Source organism: Tachysurus fulvidraco, chromosome 22 (assembly GCF_022655615.1).
Source record: "Tachysurus fulvidraco isolate hzauxx_2018 chromosome 22, HZAU_PFXX_2.0, whole genome shotgun sequence".
Classification (NCBI taxonomy): domain Eukaryota; kingdom Metazoa; phylum Chordata; class Actinopteri; order Siluriformes; family Bagridae; genus Tachysurus; species Tachysurus fulvidraco.
The window spans coordinates 541,178-561,177 of NC_062539.1; the positions used below are offsets into that span (position 1 = coordinate 541,178).

Consider the following 20,000-nt stretch of genomic DNA (forward strand, 5'->3'; position numbering starts at 1 on the left):
AGAATAATGTTGTAAAAGCATCTACTACATCTCACACACACACACACACACACACACACACACACACACACACACACACACACACACACACACACACACTCTCTCTCTCTCACACACACACACACACACACACACACACACACACACACACACACACACACACACACACACACACACACACACACAGTGAAATAAAGTTCCTCCTTTGAGTACAATAATCAAATAATTCAGTTTCTTATACTAAATTAAATTGTACAATAAATTTTCCCAATAAAAACAATGAGTAATAAATTAATAATTGTAAACAAAAAAGTTGTAGATAAATAAATTAAAACATAAAGATTAAAACAAATAAGTATTAAAAAAAGAAATGAAAAAGAACAAATTTACATTTAGCAGACACACTTATCCAGAGTGACTTACACTTTCTCTCATGTTTATACAACTGAGCATTTGAGGGTTAAGGGCCTTGCTCAGGGGCCCAGCAGTGGCAACTTGGTGGACCTGGGATTCGAACTTATAACCTTCTGGTCAGTAGTCAACACCTTAACCACTGGGCTACCACGTCTCATACAACAAATGAGATACAATATAAAAAACAGTGTATAATAAAAAAAAATAAAGTAAACAAAATGAAAGGAACAAATCTGACAAATTAAAATAAAAAATTATTCTGCTCATATAAAATGTAAATAAAAAGGACAGACATGTAGTTGTGTTTAACATTTATATGTAGTTTATAGTTCTGTACAAGATAAATAACTGAATAATAAATAGATGGGAAATGTAAAGTTTGTAAAAACCAGCAGAATAAAAATGAATGAATAAAAGTGAATACTGAATAAAAATAAAAATAAAGAACTCTGTTAAATTTTATCTTCTGCATTTACGAGCATTAATGACCTTCTATAACAGGTTTAAACTCAGAAGTACGACACACACACAGTGGTGAGAATCTGCCTTTAGAAACGTTCTTCACTTCATAATGACTGATTCTGTTCTTACAGCAGAACCCCAGCAGAACCACAGCAGAACCGCAGAAGAACCACCGCAGAACCGCAGCAGAACCGCAGCAGAACCCTGGACCTGTCAGTGATCACAGAAACACTGACGTTCAGTTATTTATATCTACATTAACTTAAATCTGTTGATGATGTCCGAAGGGAAGAGAAATGATGTCCTTGTTCTCCAACAGAACAGAGGAACAGTGACAGTTGATGTATTTCCACTTTTTATTAATATAAATCTACATTCTGACAGCTGGTGAAATCATTAGCTGCCTGATAGCGTGGCTCTGAAGCTGAGACGAAATCTGTGGAGAAAAAGAGCAGAAAATATTAAGAACCTTCTCAGAATAACGTGTGAAGGCTAACGGTGATTTATACAATAAACAGTGCCCTAATGGTTAGAGAGTCTGACTCATAATACTAAGGTTGTGGGTTCGAGGCTCGGGCCGGCCACGACTGAGATGCCCTCGAGCAAGGCACCAAACCCCCCAACTGCTCCCCGGGTGCCGCAGCATAAATGGCTGCCCACTGCTCCGGGTGTGTGTTCACGGTGTGTGTGTGTGTGTGTTCACTGCTGTGTGTGTGTGTTCACTGCTGTGTGTGTGTGTTCACTGCTGTGTGTGTGCACTTTGGATGGGTCAAATGCAGAGAACGAATTCTGAGTCTGGGTCACCGGACCTAGCTGTATGTCACATCACTTTCACTGTCAAAGCTGCAAAAACATCGAGAAAACAAGTGAGATCTGATTTCACAAAGAACATCAGACCTCACAGTGGATTATGGGTATTCAGTGTCAGGGGTGAACACACACACACACACACACACACACACACATACACACACACACACACACATACACACTCACACACACACACACATACACACAAACACACACATAAACAGATATATACACACACACACACACACACACTGCACATTGTGCTCATGGCCAGTAGGATCAGTCCTCAGTGGACTTCATGTGTAGATGAAACAGTGTGTGTCTTTATTTCTGCTCTGAATGAGGCTCAGTCTGTCTCACTGCACACCTGCTCATTAACTCATTAACACTGCTGTAGTGTTCTGTTCCCTTACTTAGAGATTATATTATATGTTTTATATAGAGTTTATATTCTCTGTTATATATAGAGTTTATATTCTCTGTTATATATAGAGTTTATATTATATGTTATATATAGAGTTTATATTATGTTATATATAGAGTTTATATTATATGTTATATATAGAGTTTATATTATGTTATATATAGAGTTTATATTATATGTTATATATAGAGTTTACATTATATGTTATATATAGAGTCTATATTATATGTTATTTAGAGTTTATATGTTATATAGAGTTTATATTCTCTGTTATATATAGAGTTTATATGTTATATAGAGTTTATATTCTCTGTTATATATAGAGTTTATATTATATGTTATATATAGAGTTTATATTATATGTTATATATAGAGTTTATATTATATGTTATATATAGAGTTTATATTATATGTTATATATAGAGTTTATATTATATGTTATATAGAGTTTATATTATATGTTATATATAGAGTTTACATTATATGTTATATATAGAGTCTATATTATATGTTATATAGAGTTTATATTATATGTTATATAGAGTTTATATTATATGTTATATATAGAGTTTATATTATATGTTATATAGAGTTTATATTATATGTTATATAGAGTTTATATTATATGTTATATATAGAGTTTATATTATATGTTATTTAGAGTTTATATTATATGTTTTATATAGAGTTTATATTATGTTATTTAGAGTTTATATTATATGTTTTATATAGAGTTTATATTATATGTTTTATATAGAGTTTATATTATATGTTATATTAATTCTCTATATTTTATTTTTTGTTTGATTTAAATAAACTGAACACCATCTCTAACACTCAGGTCAGTACAGATGATCAACACTGCTCTTTTTTCCAGTTATGTAGTAAATGTAAAGGACAGCAGCGCCACCTAGTGGCATAAAATAAATAAATAAACAAATAAACCCTTATGTATGCGTCGTTACATTTGTGTACATTAGGGGGCGCAGTTTCCCCCACAACTTTCTCTGTGGTTCAGCAAATGGAATGATTTCTTGTGACAAACCTTTATTTAAAATGTATTTAAGAGAGAATTTTCACCAGGTCTTTAATTTTTTGTGTACAAATCTAATACCCTTACAACATTAAAAACATTCACAATTAATAATTTGTGTGGATGGCAAATCTATTGCATTTAGATAGATAGATAGATAGATAGATAGATAGATAGATAGATAGATAGATAGATAGATAGATAGATAGATAGATAGATAGATAGATAGACTGATTTATTCACTTTTGTCTTTTTTACAAGTTAATACTGCATTAATAAAAATGCCAAAACAATAAAAATATGTTAATAATATATGTAAAAACTGAAATGAACTAAATCATACTTTTAAAAAGTCAACGTGTTCATTACAATAGTTTTCCTGAGCTGATTCAGATGTGTAATTCATGTTGAATTGCTTCAGCTGACAAAAGAGAAAAGTGTGGAATCTGAACTCCAGCGTTCATGATAATCATCAGGTGAGAAAGAATTCAGACAGAAGCAATAAAGGCAGAAAAGTGGCTTCGGGGGAGACTAATGAACAAGCACCAGGACGGAATGAATGAGTCATGTGTAAGGGGCAGCAGTTAGTGCAGTTAGACAAACAGCGTGATTTCTACAGAATAAAAGAACTGCTCAGGACTTATCAATAAGTTCACAGCCACTTTAAACAGAAAGTTCTCCATTCTATACACCTTTTTCCTGCTAATCAGATGAAGTACAGTCCCACATGCTGACAGCTTCAAATGTTCTTTAAATCTGAATTCTGAAGTAGCTAATAACTAGAATTAGAATATAATAACTAGAATTCACCTGTACAGTTTAAGGGCTAAAAATGTGCCTTTGTCCACAGTGAATGTCCAACGTCTCACTGATTCCCCTATTCAAAAGCACAGAATCCACAGATATCGTAACCATAGCAACAGCAATTATTTCCCAGCTAAAGCACGTTCGATGCGGACCGTGAGATTTGTTATTTAAACCTGCAGGCGGTGCATCAAAGAAACAAAGCTTATAAAATGTAAAGATCTTTAAGGATGATGAAGAACTTCACTGTTTTAGCAGGTAACAAAGTCCAGAGTCTTCATCACTCTGTGATTATTATTGAACGATGCTTTATTTCACACGATGACACGACCCTGTTTATTTATTTAATCTGTTTCATATGTTTTCTCTAACATTTTCTTTCTGCTTTCCTGTTTCTGGTTACAGCGGTGGTCAAATGTTCAGTTCACTGTTTGTAATCTGTTCTAATGTTTAAATATAAAGTTAAAAAAGAATCTTTTTTATTCACAAAAAAAAAATCTACAAGTTGAATATGTGTCTTTTTCTCGGTTCTCTTCTCGTTCAGCTACACAAATAAAAAGACAAATAATAAGTAAGACAAGACTGCTGATGTCCTAATTACAGATTCAGCACCAAGTGTATTATTATTCTCCTAACACACACACACACACACACACACACACACACACACACACACACACACACACACACACACACACACACACACACACACACACACGCTGATGTTTGTACCTGAGCTTTGTTTATGCTCCTCAGTCCTGAGATACAGAAATAACAGACAGATTTGATAAATAAATTAATGCTAATAGAGTTAGCAAAGTGTTTATTTATAAAATCTGTACAGGTTTCACTACTCCTCTGACCCTCTATAGTCTACATCAGGGGACAGAAATCTATAAAGCAGCCGCGGGGCTAAAGGCTTTTATCCCGACACAGAAGGAGTCACATCCCATCCAACTTTTAACCAGTTCAATGAGTCTCCGGTCACTTAATACTCGTGCCACCAATTTGGCTGTAATAAAAAACTGCAGCTATTCAGACCCTTTCTGAAAAGATTTGAAGACCCCCTACTTTATATCATTAATTAACGCCAATGCTGAGTGTAAGGTTTGATTGAACCATGGAGTGCGTCCATGTACCCTAAAGGTCACTCAGTTGTGCGTCACATAAATCATTAAGCAAAAAAACTGCAGGTGAATTTCTGCAGCCCCAGCGACAACACCTCCTGAAGAATTCATTGTATTAGCAGCACTAACTTTCAGAGTTGGCTAAAGGTTAAAGGGAAAAAAACCCAAATATAACCATGTGCTGTCAAATCACACACTTTTGTCTGGTTTTTTAAAAATCCAATTTTCTGCGACTCCTAAAAGTGCCCCTTTGCTTTCCTATTAAGACCTGGATAAAAGAGCTGGTAGAGGTGTTATATGTGGAAACAGGAGACCCTGTGGGGTCTCAGAGCATTGGATTAAAAACACTGCTATAACTGACCTTGGCCATAACGGCACCTGCTTTATTTCTTTATCTTGCATCTTCGTTCCATCTTCTTCTCTTCTAAGGTGACGCAGTCGGATAAACCGTCCCGAGTCACCGGTGGTCTCCTGCCTCGTCGCGACCGTTCACACGTTTTTTCTTTGACCTTGACTGTATTGCAGTGCTCTTTTTTAGAGCAATAAGAAGAGGTAGCACTTGAGAGAGGAAGATAAGTTGGCCTTGAAGCTTGAGATACATCAGTGACCTTCAGTGAATTATTTTGTAGGTAGCATCGATTCTTGTAGGTTTCCAGAACTGAACGGTCTGATTTGTTGTCTGTGATACGAGATGGTTTACACACAACATGGCTGAAACTGTCTGGGACGTTTGTATCGTCACACACTTTTCCTGATACATTCCCTTTCTTCCTGGGCTTGGACTTGACATACTTCATGGTAGGATCTTTCCTTGGATAGTTATCACTTCCTTGATTGGTGATAGCTCTTGTTGAGTGATCAGAAGGATCTTGATGCCGGTTAAACTTCAGAGAAGACATCTGATTAGCACACTGCTCCACTAGTGAAAGAATACTTATGTCACTCGCTATACCGCAACTGCTGCTTGGAGAAGGAAGCCAGGCTTGGGGACTTCCTGTGAGCTTAGCTTGGTAAAGATGGGCACGAGGCCACAACTCTGATGTCTTTATTTGCTCGATGAAGGAGGTACATGAATTGCACAGGTGCAGCTCCTTGGCACCGTGTTTCAGGGAAAGCTTGCAGGATTCACAAAGAGATTCTTTCTTTATGGCCAGAACAAACAAGGAACTAGTTCCAGAGTCAGGAGAATGTCCTAGTGGAGACTCCGTATCCGTGTCGGGTGTCGATGCCGAGTTGATATTGAATATCCGGAAGCATACGTGACTTGTTGGGGTTCTAGTTTGGATCTCAGGTGTAGTAACAACTCCAGCTTGGAGTTTCATTGTATCTAATGACAGATGCTCAACATCTACTTGACGTGGTTTGCTCAATTTAAGGTCAGGTTTGTTGTCTCTACCATGAGCAGTCCGGAGAACTGCTTTACTTGGGACCTTTCCAAGTTGTGTTTGAACTTCTTCCTCGTGGAATACATCTCTATTACTGCCTGTACTAATCACTGGAGTCCCAAATTCTGTTTGGTTACCCTGGATTGCCTTGTATTTCATCCAGTTGACGATGCCCATAGCCAGGGAAATCTCTGTATCACAAAGCTTCAGTAAGCAGTCCTTTCCTACCCAGTTGCTCTGGAGAAAGTCATGGCTAATGAAGTCTACTGACAGAGGAGGTGCCAGATTCTCTTCTGATCCGATATGGAAGCTGTACATGGATAACGGGAGGTCTGGACTTGGCAGGCTTGTAATGCTGCTCGGATCCATTTCATCATCAAAAACGGGGGATGTTTCTGCCTCACTGTGGTCATAAAATAACTCATAGAGAGCGTCTCCACTGTAGGTGTCCCTGGGGAACCTTCTGGAAAAAACTGGTGTTAGAGACTGCCCAGTGTGATCTTCAGCAGAAACACCATCACAGTAACCCTCATCACTGGTACTTTCTTGGTTCTCACTTTTTGGTGTCACCGTCTGATGTTCTGTCACATTTGTGCTCGTAACATTTGGGGACACCGACTTGTTTGAGGCGAGAGATTTTGGGGAAATTGGTGTAGAAGTTGTGTTTGTTTCTGTACCTGAACTTTGATTAAAAAGAACGGTCCCATTGATTGTATCCCACATTTCAAACAAGTCCAAAACTTCAGGATGAGAAGGTGATGCTAGTTGCTCTATACCTCCCTGAAAGGCAACCAGACTTCGCTTTGGAGTTTCACTGGTATCCCTGTTTGCTTTAAGTTTTGGCATCCCTTCAAGAGAGACAAGATATTCCTCATCTGCGAATATCTCTCCACAACCAGCTTGAGAGCCGAAGCTTTTCAGCGACAGAGCGTCCTCACTTATGTTAGCACATCCTTCGCTCGAGGAGTCAGAATGTATATCGTACATTTTGTGAGACGTTCTAGGTTCACAACATTTTATAGATTTCTTAGTTTCTTTCTTTGTTGGTCTACAGTCATGGCATGGTGGACATGGTGGACATGGTGTACCTGGTGTATGTGGTGTACGTGGTGTACATGGTGTACCTGGTGTATGTGGTGTACGTGGTGTACATGGTGTACCTGGTGTATGTGGTGTACATGGTGTACCTGGTGGACATGGTGTACGTGGTGGACATTGTGTACCTGGCGTACATGGTGTACATGGTGTACCTGGTGGACATGGTGTACCTGGTGTACATGGTGTACCTGTTGGACATGGTGTACGTGGTGTACATGGTGGACATGGTGTACGTGGTGTACATGGTGGACATGGTGTACCTGGTGTACCTGTTGGACATGGTGTACCTGGTGTACATGGTGTACCTGTTGGACATGGTGTACGTGGTGTACATGGTGGACATGGTGTACCTGGTGTACATTGTGTACCTGGTGTACATTGTGTACATGGTGGACATTTTGTACCTGGTGTACATGGTGTACGTGGTGGACATTGTGTACCTGCTGTACATGGTGTACATTGTGTACCTGCTGTACATGGTGTACATGGTGATGCTTTCTCACTATTTTGCTTTTTGTAGACAAAAAGGTCTTTGATGGTCTTTTTAGGCTTCCTAAGAAAGATCCTTTTCTTTGGAATGGACTTGGCTATGGAAGGTACAAATGGCACTTGAGGTGTCAGATTGTGGTAGTCAATGATGTCCTGATTGTTGGCAGGTGTATTCTGGTTTTTATGTAACGACTGATGAGTTGCACCAAATCCAGGCAAGCTAACACTGCTAACAAGCCTGGCGTGATGGCGCACAGATGGTGCCCATGCTCCATCTCTGTTCTCAGGACTTACTGGGATATCTGGTCTAATTTCCATCACACAGTCATGAGTTCTGCTCTTTTTAACATGAGTCCATCCATCTGAGAGACTGGGACTGATCTCTGGGGCAGGAATGTCCAGGGTATTTTGAGACAGTAGATTCACTGAGGACATATTTAGATTGCTTTCACTGACAGTTACGTGACCCGAGGTGTGAGGAGAGTCGTGTCCTCCGGTGTACTGATCTATACTTGTCTCAGTTTTAGGACTTTTGTCCCCTTGAGACTGTTTTTGTTTATTTGACACTTCCATATTGCCAAGTCACATTCATAACTGCACATAGAAGAGACATAAGTAAAATTAGTAATTATTCATGTAACCTTATAGTGAATTTTGCTCGAATATAGGATTTATGAACAAAGGAATTTGGAGACAAATAACAAAAAGAAAAGAAATTATAAGAATAAAACCAACTATAATGTGTTAATGTAGTGCACTGTGTCACACTATAATGTGTTAATGTAGTGCACTGTGTCACACTATAATGTGTTAATGTAGTGCACTGTGTCACACTATAATGTGTTAATGTAGTGCACTGTGTCACACTATAATGTGTTAATGTAGTGCACAGTGTCACACTATAATGTGATAATGTAGTGCACTGTGTCACACTATAATGTGTTAATGTAGTGCACGGTGTCACACTATAATGTGTTAATGTAGTGCACAGTGTCACACTATAATGTGTTAATGTAGTGCACGGTGTCACACTATAATGTGTTAATGTAGTGCACGGTGTCACACTATAATGTGTTAATGTAGTGCACAGTGTCACACTATAATGTGTTAATGTAGTGCACTGTGTCACACTATAATGTGTTAATGTAGTGCACGGTGTCACACTATAATGTGTTAATGTAGTGCACGGTGTGACACTATAATGTGTTAATGTAGTGCACGGTGTCACACTATAATGTGTTAATGTAGTGCACGGTGTCACACTATAATGTGTTAATGTAGTGCACGGTGTCACACTATAATGTGTTAATGTAGTGCACGGTGTCACACTATAATGTGTTAATGTAGTGCACTGTGTCACACTATAATGTGTTAATGTAGTGCAGTGTCACACTATAATGTGTTAATGTAGTGCACTGTGTCACACTATAATGTGTTAATGTAGTGCACTGTGTCACACTATAATGTGTTAATGTAGTGCACGGTGTCACACTATAATGTGTTAATGTAGTGCACTGTGTCACACTATAATGTGTTAATGTAGTGCACGGTGTCACACTATAATGTGTTAATGTAGTGCACTGTGTCACACTATAATGTGTTAATGTAGTGCACTGTGTCACACTATAATGTGTTAATGTAGTGCACAGTGTCACACTATAATGTGTTAATGTAGTGCACTGTGTCACACTATAATGTGTTAATGTAGTGCACTGTGTCACACTATAATGTGTTAATGTAGTGCACGGTGTCACACTATAATGTGTTAATGTAGTGCACAGTGTCACACTATAATGTGTTAATGTAGTGCACTGTGTCACACTATAATGTGTTAATGTAGTGCACTGTGTCACACTATAATGTGTTAATGTAGTGCACAGTGTCACACTATAATGTGATAATGTAGTGCACTGTGTCACACTATAATGTGTTAATGTAGTGCACAGTGTCACACTATAATGTGTTAATGTAGTGCACGGTGTCACACTATAATGTGTTAATGTAGTGCACGGTGTCACACTATAATGTGTTAATGTAGTGCACAGTGTCACACTATAATGTGTTAATGTAGTGCACGGTGTCACACTATAATGTGTTAATGTAGTGCACGGTGTCACACTATAATGTGTTAATGTAGTGCACAGTGTCACACTATAATGTGTTAATGTAGTGCACTGTGTCACACTATAATGTGTTAATGTAGTGCACGGTGTCACACTATAATGTGTTAATGTAGTGCACGGTGTCACACTATAATGTGTTAATGTAGTGCACGGTGTCACACTATAATGTGTTAATGTAGTGCACGGTGTCACACTATAATGTGTTAATGTAGTGCACGGTGTCACACTATAATGTGTTAATGTAGTGCACGGTGTCACACTATAATGTGTTAATGTAGTGCACAGTGTCACACTATAATGTGTTAATGTAGTGCAGTGTCACACTATAATGTGTTAATGTAGTGCACTGTGTCACACTATAATGTGTTAATGTAGTGCACTGTGTCACACTATAATGTGTTAATGTAGTGCACAGTGTCACACTATAATGTGATAATGTAGTGCACTGTGTCACACTATAATGTGTTAATGTAGTGCACTGTGTCACACTATAATGTGTTAATGTAGTGCACGGTGTCACACTATAATGTGTTAATGTAGTGCACGGTGTCACACTATAATGTGTTAATGTAGTGCACGGTGTCACACTATAATGTGTTAATGTAGTGCACTGTGTCACACTATAATGTGTTAATGTAGTGCACTGTGTCACACTATAATGTGTTAATGTAGTGCACAGTGTCACACTATAATGTGATAATGTAGTGCACTGTGTCACACTATAATGTGTTAATGTAGTGCACTGTGTCACACTATAATGTGTTAATGTAGTGCACTGTGTCACACTATAATGTGTTAATGTAGTGCACAGTGTCACACTATAATGTGATAATGTAGTGCACTGTGTCACACTATAATGTGTTAATGTAGTGCAGTGTCACACTATAATGTGTTAATGTAGTGCACGGTGTCACACTATAATGTGTTAATGTAGTGCACAGTGTCACACTATAATGTGTTAATGTAGTGCACTGTGTCACACTATAATGTGTTAATGTAGTGCACGGTGTCACACTATAATGTGATAATGTAGTGCACTGTGTCACACTATAATGTGTTAATGTAGTGCAGTATCACACTATAATGTGTTAATGTAGTGCACGGTGTCACACTATAATGTGTTAATGTAGTGCACGGTGTCACACTATAATGTGTTAATGTAGTGCACGGTGTCACACTATAATGTGTTAATGTAGTGCACTGTGTCACACTATAATGTGTTAATGTAGTGCACTGTGTCACACTATAATGTGTTAATGTAGTGCACTGTGTCACACTATAATGTGTTAATGTAGTGCACAGTGTCACACTATAATGTGATAATGTAGTGCACTGTGTCACACTATAATGTGTTAATGTAGTGCACTGTGTCACACTATAATGTGTTAATGTAGTGCACTGTGTCACACTATAATGTGTTAATGTAGTGCACAGTGTCACACTATAATGTGATAATGTAGTGCACTATGTCACACTATAATGTGTTAATGTAGTGCACGGTGTCACACTATAATGTGTTAATGTAGTGCACTGTGTCACACTATAATGTGTTAATGTAGTGCACGGTGTCACACTATAATGTGTTAATGTAGTGCACTAGTGTCCACACTATAATGTGGTTAAATGTAGTTGCACTGTGTTCACCACTATAATGTGTTAATGTAGTGCACTGTGTCCACACTATAATGTGTTTAATGTAGTGCACACGGTGTCACACTATAATGTGATAATGTAGTGCACTGTGGTCACACTATTAATGTGTTTAATGTAGTGCGACTAGTGTCATCACGATTAATGGTGCCTACAATGTAGTGGTCACGGTGTCACACTATAATGTGTTAATTGTGGTGCACTGTGTCACACTATAATGTGTTAAATGTAGTGCAGTGTCACACTATAATGTGTTAATGTAGTGCACGGTGTCACACTATAATGTGTTAATGTAGTGCACGGTGTCCAACACTTATAATGTGTTAATGTAGTGCACGGTGTCACACTATAATGTGTTAATGTAGTGCACTGTGTCACACTATAATGTGCACTACAATGTAGTGCACGGTGTCACACTATAATGTGTTAATGTGGTGCACTGTGTCACACTATAATGTGTTAATGTAGTGCAGTGTCACACTATAATGTGTTAATGTAGTGCACGGTGTCACACTATAATGTGATAATGTAGTGCACTGTGTCACACTATAATGTGTTAATGTAGTGCAGTATCACACTATAATGTGTTAATGTAGTGCACGGTGTCACACTATAATGTGTTAATGTAGTGCACTGTGTCACACTATAATGTGTTAATGTAGTGCACTGTGTCACACTATAATGTGTTAATGTAGTGCACGGTGTCACACTATAATGTGTTAATGTAGTGCACAGTGTCACACTATAATGTGTTAATGTAGTGCACGGTGTCACACTATAATGTGTTAATGTAGTGCACGGTGTGACACTATAATGTGTTAATGTAGTGCACTGTGTCACACTACGATGTGTTAATGTAGTGCACGGTGTCACACTATAATGTGTTAATGTAGTGCACAGTGTCACACTATAATGTGTTAATGTAGTGCACGGTGTCACACTATAATGTGTTAATGTAGTGCACAGTGTCACACTATAATGTGTTAATGTAGTGCACTGTGTCACACTATAATGTGTTAATGTAGTGCACGGTGTGACACTATAATGTGTTAATGTAGTGCACTGTGTCACACTACGATGTGTTAATGTAGTGCACGGTGTCACACTATAATGTGTTAATGTAGTGCACGGTGTCACACTATAATGTGTTAATGTAGTGCACGGTGTCACACTATAATGTGTTAATGTAGTGCACTGTGTCACACTATAATGTGTTAATGTAGTGCACGGTGTCACACTATAATGTGTTAATGTAGTGCACGGTGTCACACTATAATGTGTTAATGTAGTGCACTGTGTCACACTATAATGTGCACTACAATGTAGTGCACGGTGTCACACTATAATGTGTTAATGTGGTGCACTGTGTCACACTATAATGTGTTAATGTAGTGCAGTGTCACACTATAATGTGTTAATGTAGTGCACGGTGTCACACTATAATGTGTTAATGTAGTGCACGGTGTCACACTATAATGTGTTAATGTAGTGCACGGTGTCACACTATAATGTGTTAATGTAGTGCACAGTGTCACACTATAATGTGCACTACAATGTAGTGCACGGTGTCACACTATAATGTGTTAATGTGGTGCACTGTGTCACACTATAATGTGTTAATGTAGTGCAGTGTCACACTATAATGTGTTAATGTAGTGCACAGTGTCACACTATAATGTGTTAATGTAGTGCACGGTGTCACACTATAATGTGTTAATGTAGTGCACGGTGTCACACTATAATGTGTTAATGTAGTGCACGGTGTCACACTATAATGTGTTAATGTAGTGCACTGTGTCACACTATAATGTGTTAATGTAGTGCACTGTGTCACACTATAATGTGTTAATGTAGTGCACGGTGTCACACTATAATGTGTTAATGTAGTGCACAGTGTCACACTATAATGTGTTAATGTAGTGCACGGTGTCACACTATAATGTGTTAATGTAGTGCACGGTGTGACACTATAATGTGTTAATGTAGTGCACTGTGTCACACTACGATGTGTTAATGTAGTGCACGGTGTCACACTATAATGTGTTAATGTAGTGCACGGTGTCACACTATAATGTGTTAATGTAGTGCACAGTGTCACACTATAATGTGTTAATGTAGTGCACTGTGTCACACTATAATGTGTTAATGTAGTGCACGGTGTGACACTATAATGTGTTAATGTAGTGCACTGTGTCACACTACGATGTGTTAATGTAGTGCACGGTGTCACACTATAATGTGTTAATGTAGTGCACGGTGTCACACTATGTGTTAATGTAGTGCACGGTGTCACACTATAATGTGTTAATGTAGTGCACGGTGTCACACTATGTGTTAATGTAGTGCACGGTGTCACACTATAATGTGTATATTATATAGTGTACGTTATATACTGTATATTATATAGTGTACGTTAGTGTTAATAACCGCACTGTTTATACACCAGTGAGATGGAATGCGGCTCAATTCGGGCGTCAAGCTGAAGCGAGTGGCGTGAAATGGCGTGAAATGGCGTTGGCTCAGAGCTCATAAACATCATGTGTGTAATAAACGCGTGTAACATTAACATTAACATTAATTAACACTACAGTGTCTGACACACAGAACACAGTGACTGCAGGATTAAAGTCTCCATACCTGAAGTGGCAGGAACTGCTGCGGATGAGGGGCCTGGGTGCAATGTGGGAAGCCAAAGGGTTCAGACGCGTTTAGTTTACTACTTACTTACTTTAATGAATTGCATGACAGACAAAAATTTTGTGTTACAAAATGAAATAAATGAACATATAGAAAGTGGCACCAAAAATACAACATAAAGAAGGAAAAAAACAGAAATACTAAATTATTTACATTTATTTTGACCAGTAAATAAACACAGAACACTGAAGAACAGTGACATCTACAGTGACATCACACACAGCTTTAGACCAAGAAGTTCATAGCGAAATGTTCTCTCATGTTACAGTTTAATGAATTATAGTGTAAATATTCCTGGTCATGTGAATAATTACGTGTGAAATGTTCGATTTGCACTTCCTTTCACTCCTTCCTTTCACTCCTTCCTTTCACTCCTTCCTTTCACTCCTCCCTTTCCATTTACACTACCAGCAGGGTGTTGTATTACACATGTAGGTGTTGAAGCTAGTTCACATTGAAAGTATTTTTAGCCTAGAAAAAATTTTTTTTTTCTTATACAAGTCAACATTTTTACAAAGAGAGAAAAATGAGGGGAAAAAAAGCCAAAACAAGAAAATGCAGCAGTAAAAATGATCAAGAAACTAAATGAGTGTCAGACAATCGGACGGCGAGTCAGAGGTACGGACCCCAGCCCAGGTACATGAGACACAGCAGGTTATCGTCTGTGGCCTCCTGAATGAGGTAGTGAACATGACCTTCTATGGACAGCGGAAGTCCCATCACTTTGTTCCTGTTCTTTATCACACCCTGGAGACGCTGATCAATGTCCAGCACGTGGGTTTTAGCCTGCAGAAGAACAATATATACAAATAAAAAAAAATCACAAGACCTTATACGAAACTTTATTCAAGACAAGCATCTAAATGTAGTCTACACTGAAATCCTTTAGACTGTGAGAAGTGTGTAAATGTAACACACAGAGGTTTATCACTGTCTACACAGGAACATACAGAGTATTGTAAACACCTTCTCATTGACAATTTCTCCGGACTCGTTGGCCTGTGTTTTTGAGGAACCCTTCACAGGTTTACTCCATTCCACTAAAGGGTCGTGGAGGAACGTCTTCAACACACTAGGACACAAAAAAACATTCATAAGAGAGCAAATAAAACATAACCCTAACTATTCTACTCTAAACCTTACAAGTTTTTCCATTTCAATTTATTGCAGATGTTATAAATTTATTTATAAACTTATTTTATATACTTATTATTATTATTATTATAAACTTGTATTTATAAAACTCTTTCTACATATCGTACAACACCTCAGGACCCCACAGCATCACAGTGAGTTTTAATAAATGTGTTTTAAACCTCATGAGCGACTCTCTCTGGTCCCTCATGAGTCTCAGCGTGACCTCACAGGCTTGTCTGAAAAGCCCCTCGGTTCCCATCGGCCCCATGGCGTGCACCATGTTCTGCGTGAGCCGGAACGGTACGACCTCAGGAACGTCGAACGTCTCTCCCTGAAACAAACCTCCTGATGTCACAGCATGTGCTGATATTACAGTTTTTACTGCACTTTATTTATATGCTGATGAAATTTTCCACCAACAATGAAGAACTTCAGTGTGCTGAATAAAATATTCAGAGCTAATTTCACACACACACCTTGTTGAAGAGACAGTTGAAGTCAACGTGAACACACTCTCCGGTTTGGGAGTCGAACAGGATGTTTTCCCCGTGACGATCTCCCAGACCCAGGATGTAACCCACCATGGACATGACTGCTGTGGAGCGGCAGTATGCAGACCTGCTGTTGTACCTGTGAGCGCATACACACACACAGGGGCACACACACAGGGGCACACACACAGGGGCACACACACAGGGGCACACACACACACAGGGGCACACACACACACAGGGGCACACACACACACAGGGGCACACACACACACAGGGGCACACACACACACAGGGGCACACACACACACAGGGGCACACACACACAGGGGCACACACACACAGGGGCACACACACACAGGGGCACACACACACAGGGGCACACACACACAGGGGCACACACACACAGGGGCAGACACACACAGGGGCACACACACACACACACACACAGGGGCAGACACACACACACACACACAGGGGCAGACACACACACACACACACACACACGGGCACACACACACACACAGGGGCAGACACACACACACAGGGGCACACACACAGTGTCACACACACACACACAGGGGCAGACACACACACACACACAGGGGCAGACACACACACACACACACAGGGGCACACACACAGGGGCACACACACAGGGGCACACACACACAGGGGCACACACACACAGGGGCACACACACACAGGGGCAGACACACACAGGGGCAGACACACACACACACACACAGGGGCAGACACACACACACACACACAGGGGCAGACACACACACACACACACAGGGGCAGACACACACACACACACAGGGGCAGACACACACACACACACACAGGGGCAGACACACACACACACACACAGGGGCAGACACACACACACACACACAGGGGCAGACACACACACACACACACAGGGGCAGACACACACACACACACACAGGGGCAGACACACACACACACACACAGGGGCAGACACACACACACACACACAGCGGCAGACACACACACACACACACAGGGGCAGACACACACACACACACACAGGGGCAGACACACACACAGGGGCAGACACACACACACAGGGGCAGACACACACACACAGGGGCAGACACACACACACAGGGGCAGACACACACACACAGGGGCAGACACACACACACAGGGGCACACACACACACACAGGGGCACACACACACACACAGGGGCACACACACACACACAGGGGCACACACACACACACAGGGGCACACACACACACACAGGGGCACACACACACACAGGGGCACACACACACACACAGGGGCACACACACACACACAGGGGCACACACACACACACAGGGGCACACACACACACACAGGGGCACACACACACACACAGGGGCACACACACACACACACACAGGGGCACACACACACACACACAGGGGCACACACACACACACACACACAGGGGCACACACACACACACACACACACACACACACACACACACAGGGGCACACACACACACACAGGGGCACACACACACACACACACACTATATGTAACCATTATGTCTGTAGTCTTCACTGTTGCCTATTTCACTAATGGGATTTCTTTGTTCCTGTAATACGAACTAAAAAGCCTTTGAAGAAAAGTGCACTCAGATCAAAAGATGCTGTACCAGGAAGTTGGATCAGGGAACGTTCTCCGAAACCACTCGTGAAACACAGGCGGGTGACGAGCACAAAGAACGTCCTTGTGTAGATGCAGCTTCTCCTGAAATGATGCCGTTTGGGGTAAAATCATTTTCCGCAGCTCTTTCCCCGTCAGATAAATCCCTGTAACATCAACACCATTATAACACAAGTGCCTTGTGTAGTGAACATGAGCAGGATGTGTGACCTCACCTTTCTCCTTGTACAGTTTGGTGAGGATGTGGCGAAGTCCGGCCGTGTTGTTCACCCACTCCACGATGCCACACTCTTCGTTTAACGGAATCACGGCGTACGTCCGAATGTGTAAGTCCCTGCGTCTGGACTCGGCGTCTTTCCTCAGACACTGAGACACAAAACCCAACACTGAGTTTCTTCAGACTCTCGTGTGTATCCTTATCACCCGTAACGTGCGAGGTGTGTTAGTGACACACACTGACACGGAAACACACACAATTACAGCTAAGTAGTAAACACAACTGAACAATTTGTGGGGTTTTAATTAATCCTGCTTTCACAAAGTCCTCTGGACCTAAAGACCGAGCATGAGGACGTGTGTTAGACAGAGAACTTCATAATATTAACCGTTTAAATTCAGCAGCATTCCAGAGATAAGTGCACTAACTCGATGTAATATGATTAAAAGTCACAGAGATTTACAGGCACATTTCTGTTGTATAATAAAAGAACCGATCTGTTTGTGTTCGGCTTCATAACGATGTCGGCTTTTTGTTTTTTACATGAACGACTGTTACTTTATTAATGAGGCAGTTGAACTCCATCAGTCTGCAGTCTTTCCTCAGGTCATCTTTAGGTTTGCACATCATCGTGTAACATTTTCCATCTGAACCTTTGAGTGAGATTTTCTTCGGTTTCTGAAGCGATGCCAAAATTTCCACCTAAAGAAAACGAGCTCGGTTTAGATCACCATGACAACCTGCAGCACAACAATAAGTTCTGTCACGTTCTGGGCTGAAAACTGTGCTCACGGCATCGTCGAACGCAGATAAGTAAACCCAGTGTCCGGGGAAGGCGTCATGGCTGGTGTTGGCACCGCCGGTGGAGGGCAGTGTGGGGATGAGGACCGACTGCAGCGGGATGAGGATCTCACTGAAACTCGGCTCCTCGACCAAACGCTTCAACATCTTAAAGTGCACACTGATACTGAGAGTGGAGCTGTTCCCATCCACCTGACACACACACACACACACACACACACACACACACAATACATATTGCATTAGTGCATTTCCTGTTATTCTGACAGGATTCATGATGTATTGTTGTTTTATTTATTTATTTATTTTCTCATCCTGGCATAAAATGAATCCTCTTCAAAACCTTTCAGCAAAATAAAAACCCCTTTTGGTCACAGCGAGTGTTTACAACAGCGAGGAACTTGTGGGAACAAACAACAAACCAGGCTTCAGTACAGGAATAAAGTTTCAGCTCAATCCTAAAGACATTTTGTTCTCTAATATCTTTGGAGTGTTGTGATGATGATGATGATGAAGGTGTAATTTAAAACCCCCACCGGTTTGTTGCAGAGCTCCACCAGTTTGTCGGTCAGTCTGTTCGCATCTCCAATAAATTTCCCAAAGGAACCGTTCAGACTGACGGCTTTCTTTAAAATCTCCTTACATCTGTTCATCCGAGTCGGATAAGACGACTGAACACGGAGAGACAGAATCATGTCATTAACATTAATAACAACTGTAAATGATGTTCATATGTGAATCAGGAGATCTCTGACCTTCGACACCGCGGTCATCATCCACATGGCCTGCTGCGGATAAGCCAGGAAAACTTTAGCGATGATGTCCATGAGCACGGCGAACACCTCGTCGTTGGAGTGACAGATCCGAGAGATGAGCTGTGAGAACGCAGTGAGGAACTGATAGGGAGAGAGATGGAGTGTGTGCTCGCTGATCACACTGTTTATTTTACTCAGATCCGCCTTCATCTGAGCGCGATCAGGACGGCCCACTGACACACACACACACACACACACACACACACACGCACACACATGCGCACACACACACACATAAATAAACACACACACACACACACACATAAATACACACACACACACACACACACACAAATTAACACACACAAAGGTTATTAATAAACACTGCACAT

At 40.4% G+C, this 20,000-nt stretch overlaps 2 protein-coding genes across 5 annotated transcripts in view; both read right to left on the reverse strand.

The window, feature by feature from the left end:
* Nucleotides 1-434: 434 nt before the first annotated feature.
* amer3 (APC membrane recruitment protein 3) lies at nt 435-14,524 on the reverse strand. Its single transcript, XM_047806261.1, has 3 exons — nt 14,457-14,524; nt 5,436-8,640; nt 435-1,312 (listed from the first exon to the last, which is right to left on the reverse strand). The coding sequence occupies exon 2, from the start codon at nt 8,617-8,619 to the stop codon at nt 5,458-5,460; it is 3,162 nt and encodes a 1,053-aa protein (XP_047662217.1). The 5' UTR covers nt 8,620-8,640; nt 14,457-14,524; the 3' UTR covers nt 435-1,312; nt 5,436-5,457.
* A 130-nt stretch (nt 14,525-14,654) lies between these two features.
* Nucleotides 14,655-20,000, reverse strand: part of atr (ATR serine/threonine kinase) — a 42,658-nt gene continuing 37,312 nt past the window's right edge. For 3 of the 4 annotated variants that reach the window (XM_047806257.1, XM_047806259.1, XM_047806258.1), the window contains 10 exons: nt 19,609-19,841; nt 19,390-19,524; nt 18,845-19,045; nt 18,611-18,754; nt 18,051-18,201; nt 17,825-17,981; nt 16,130-16,283; nt 15,833-15,984; nt 15,483-15,588; nt 14,655-15,302 (listed from right to left, as the gene is read on the reverse strand). In XM_047806257.1, coding sequence (XP_047662213.1) covers nt 15,129-15,302; nt 15,483-15,588; nt 15,833-15,984; nt 16,130-16,283; nt 17,825-17,981; nt 18,051-18,201; nt 18,611-18,754; nt 18,845-19,045; nt 19,390-19,524; nt 19,609-19,841 — 1,607 coding nt within the window. In that variant the 3' untranslated portion in view covers nt 14,655-15,128. Of the gene's footprint in view, nt 15,303-15,482; nt 15,589-15,832; nt 15,985-16,129; nt 16,284-17,824; nt 17,982-18,050; nt 18,202-18,610; nt 18,755-18,844; nt 19,046-19,069; nt 19,254-19,389; nt 19,525-19,608; nt 19,842-20,000 lie in introns of those variants that run through there. The other variant, XM_047806260.1, reaches the window with a different exon arrangement.

Coding starts and splice junctions, on each gene's coding strand:
- amer3 (XM_047806261.1), bottom strand. CDS start 8,619: ATGGAAGTGTCAAATAAACAAAAACAGTCTCAAGGGGACAAAAGTCCT.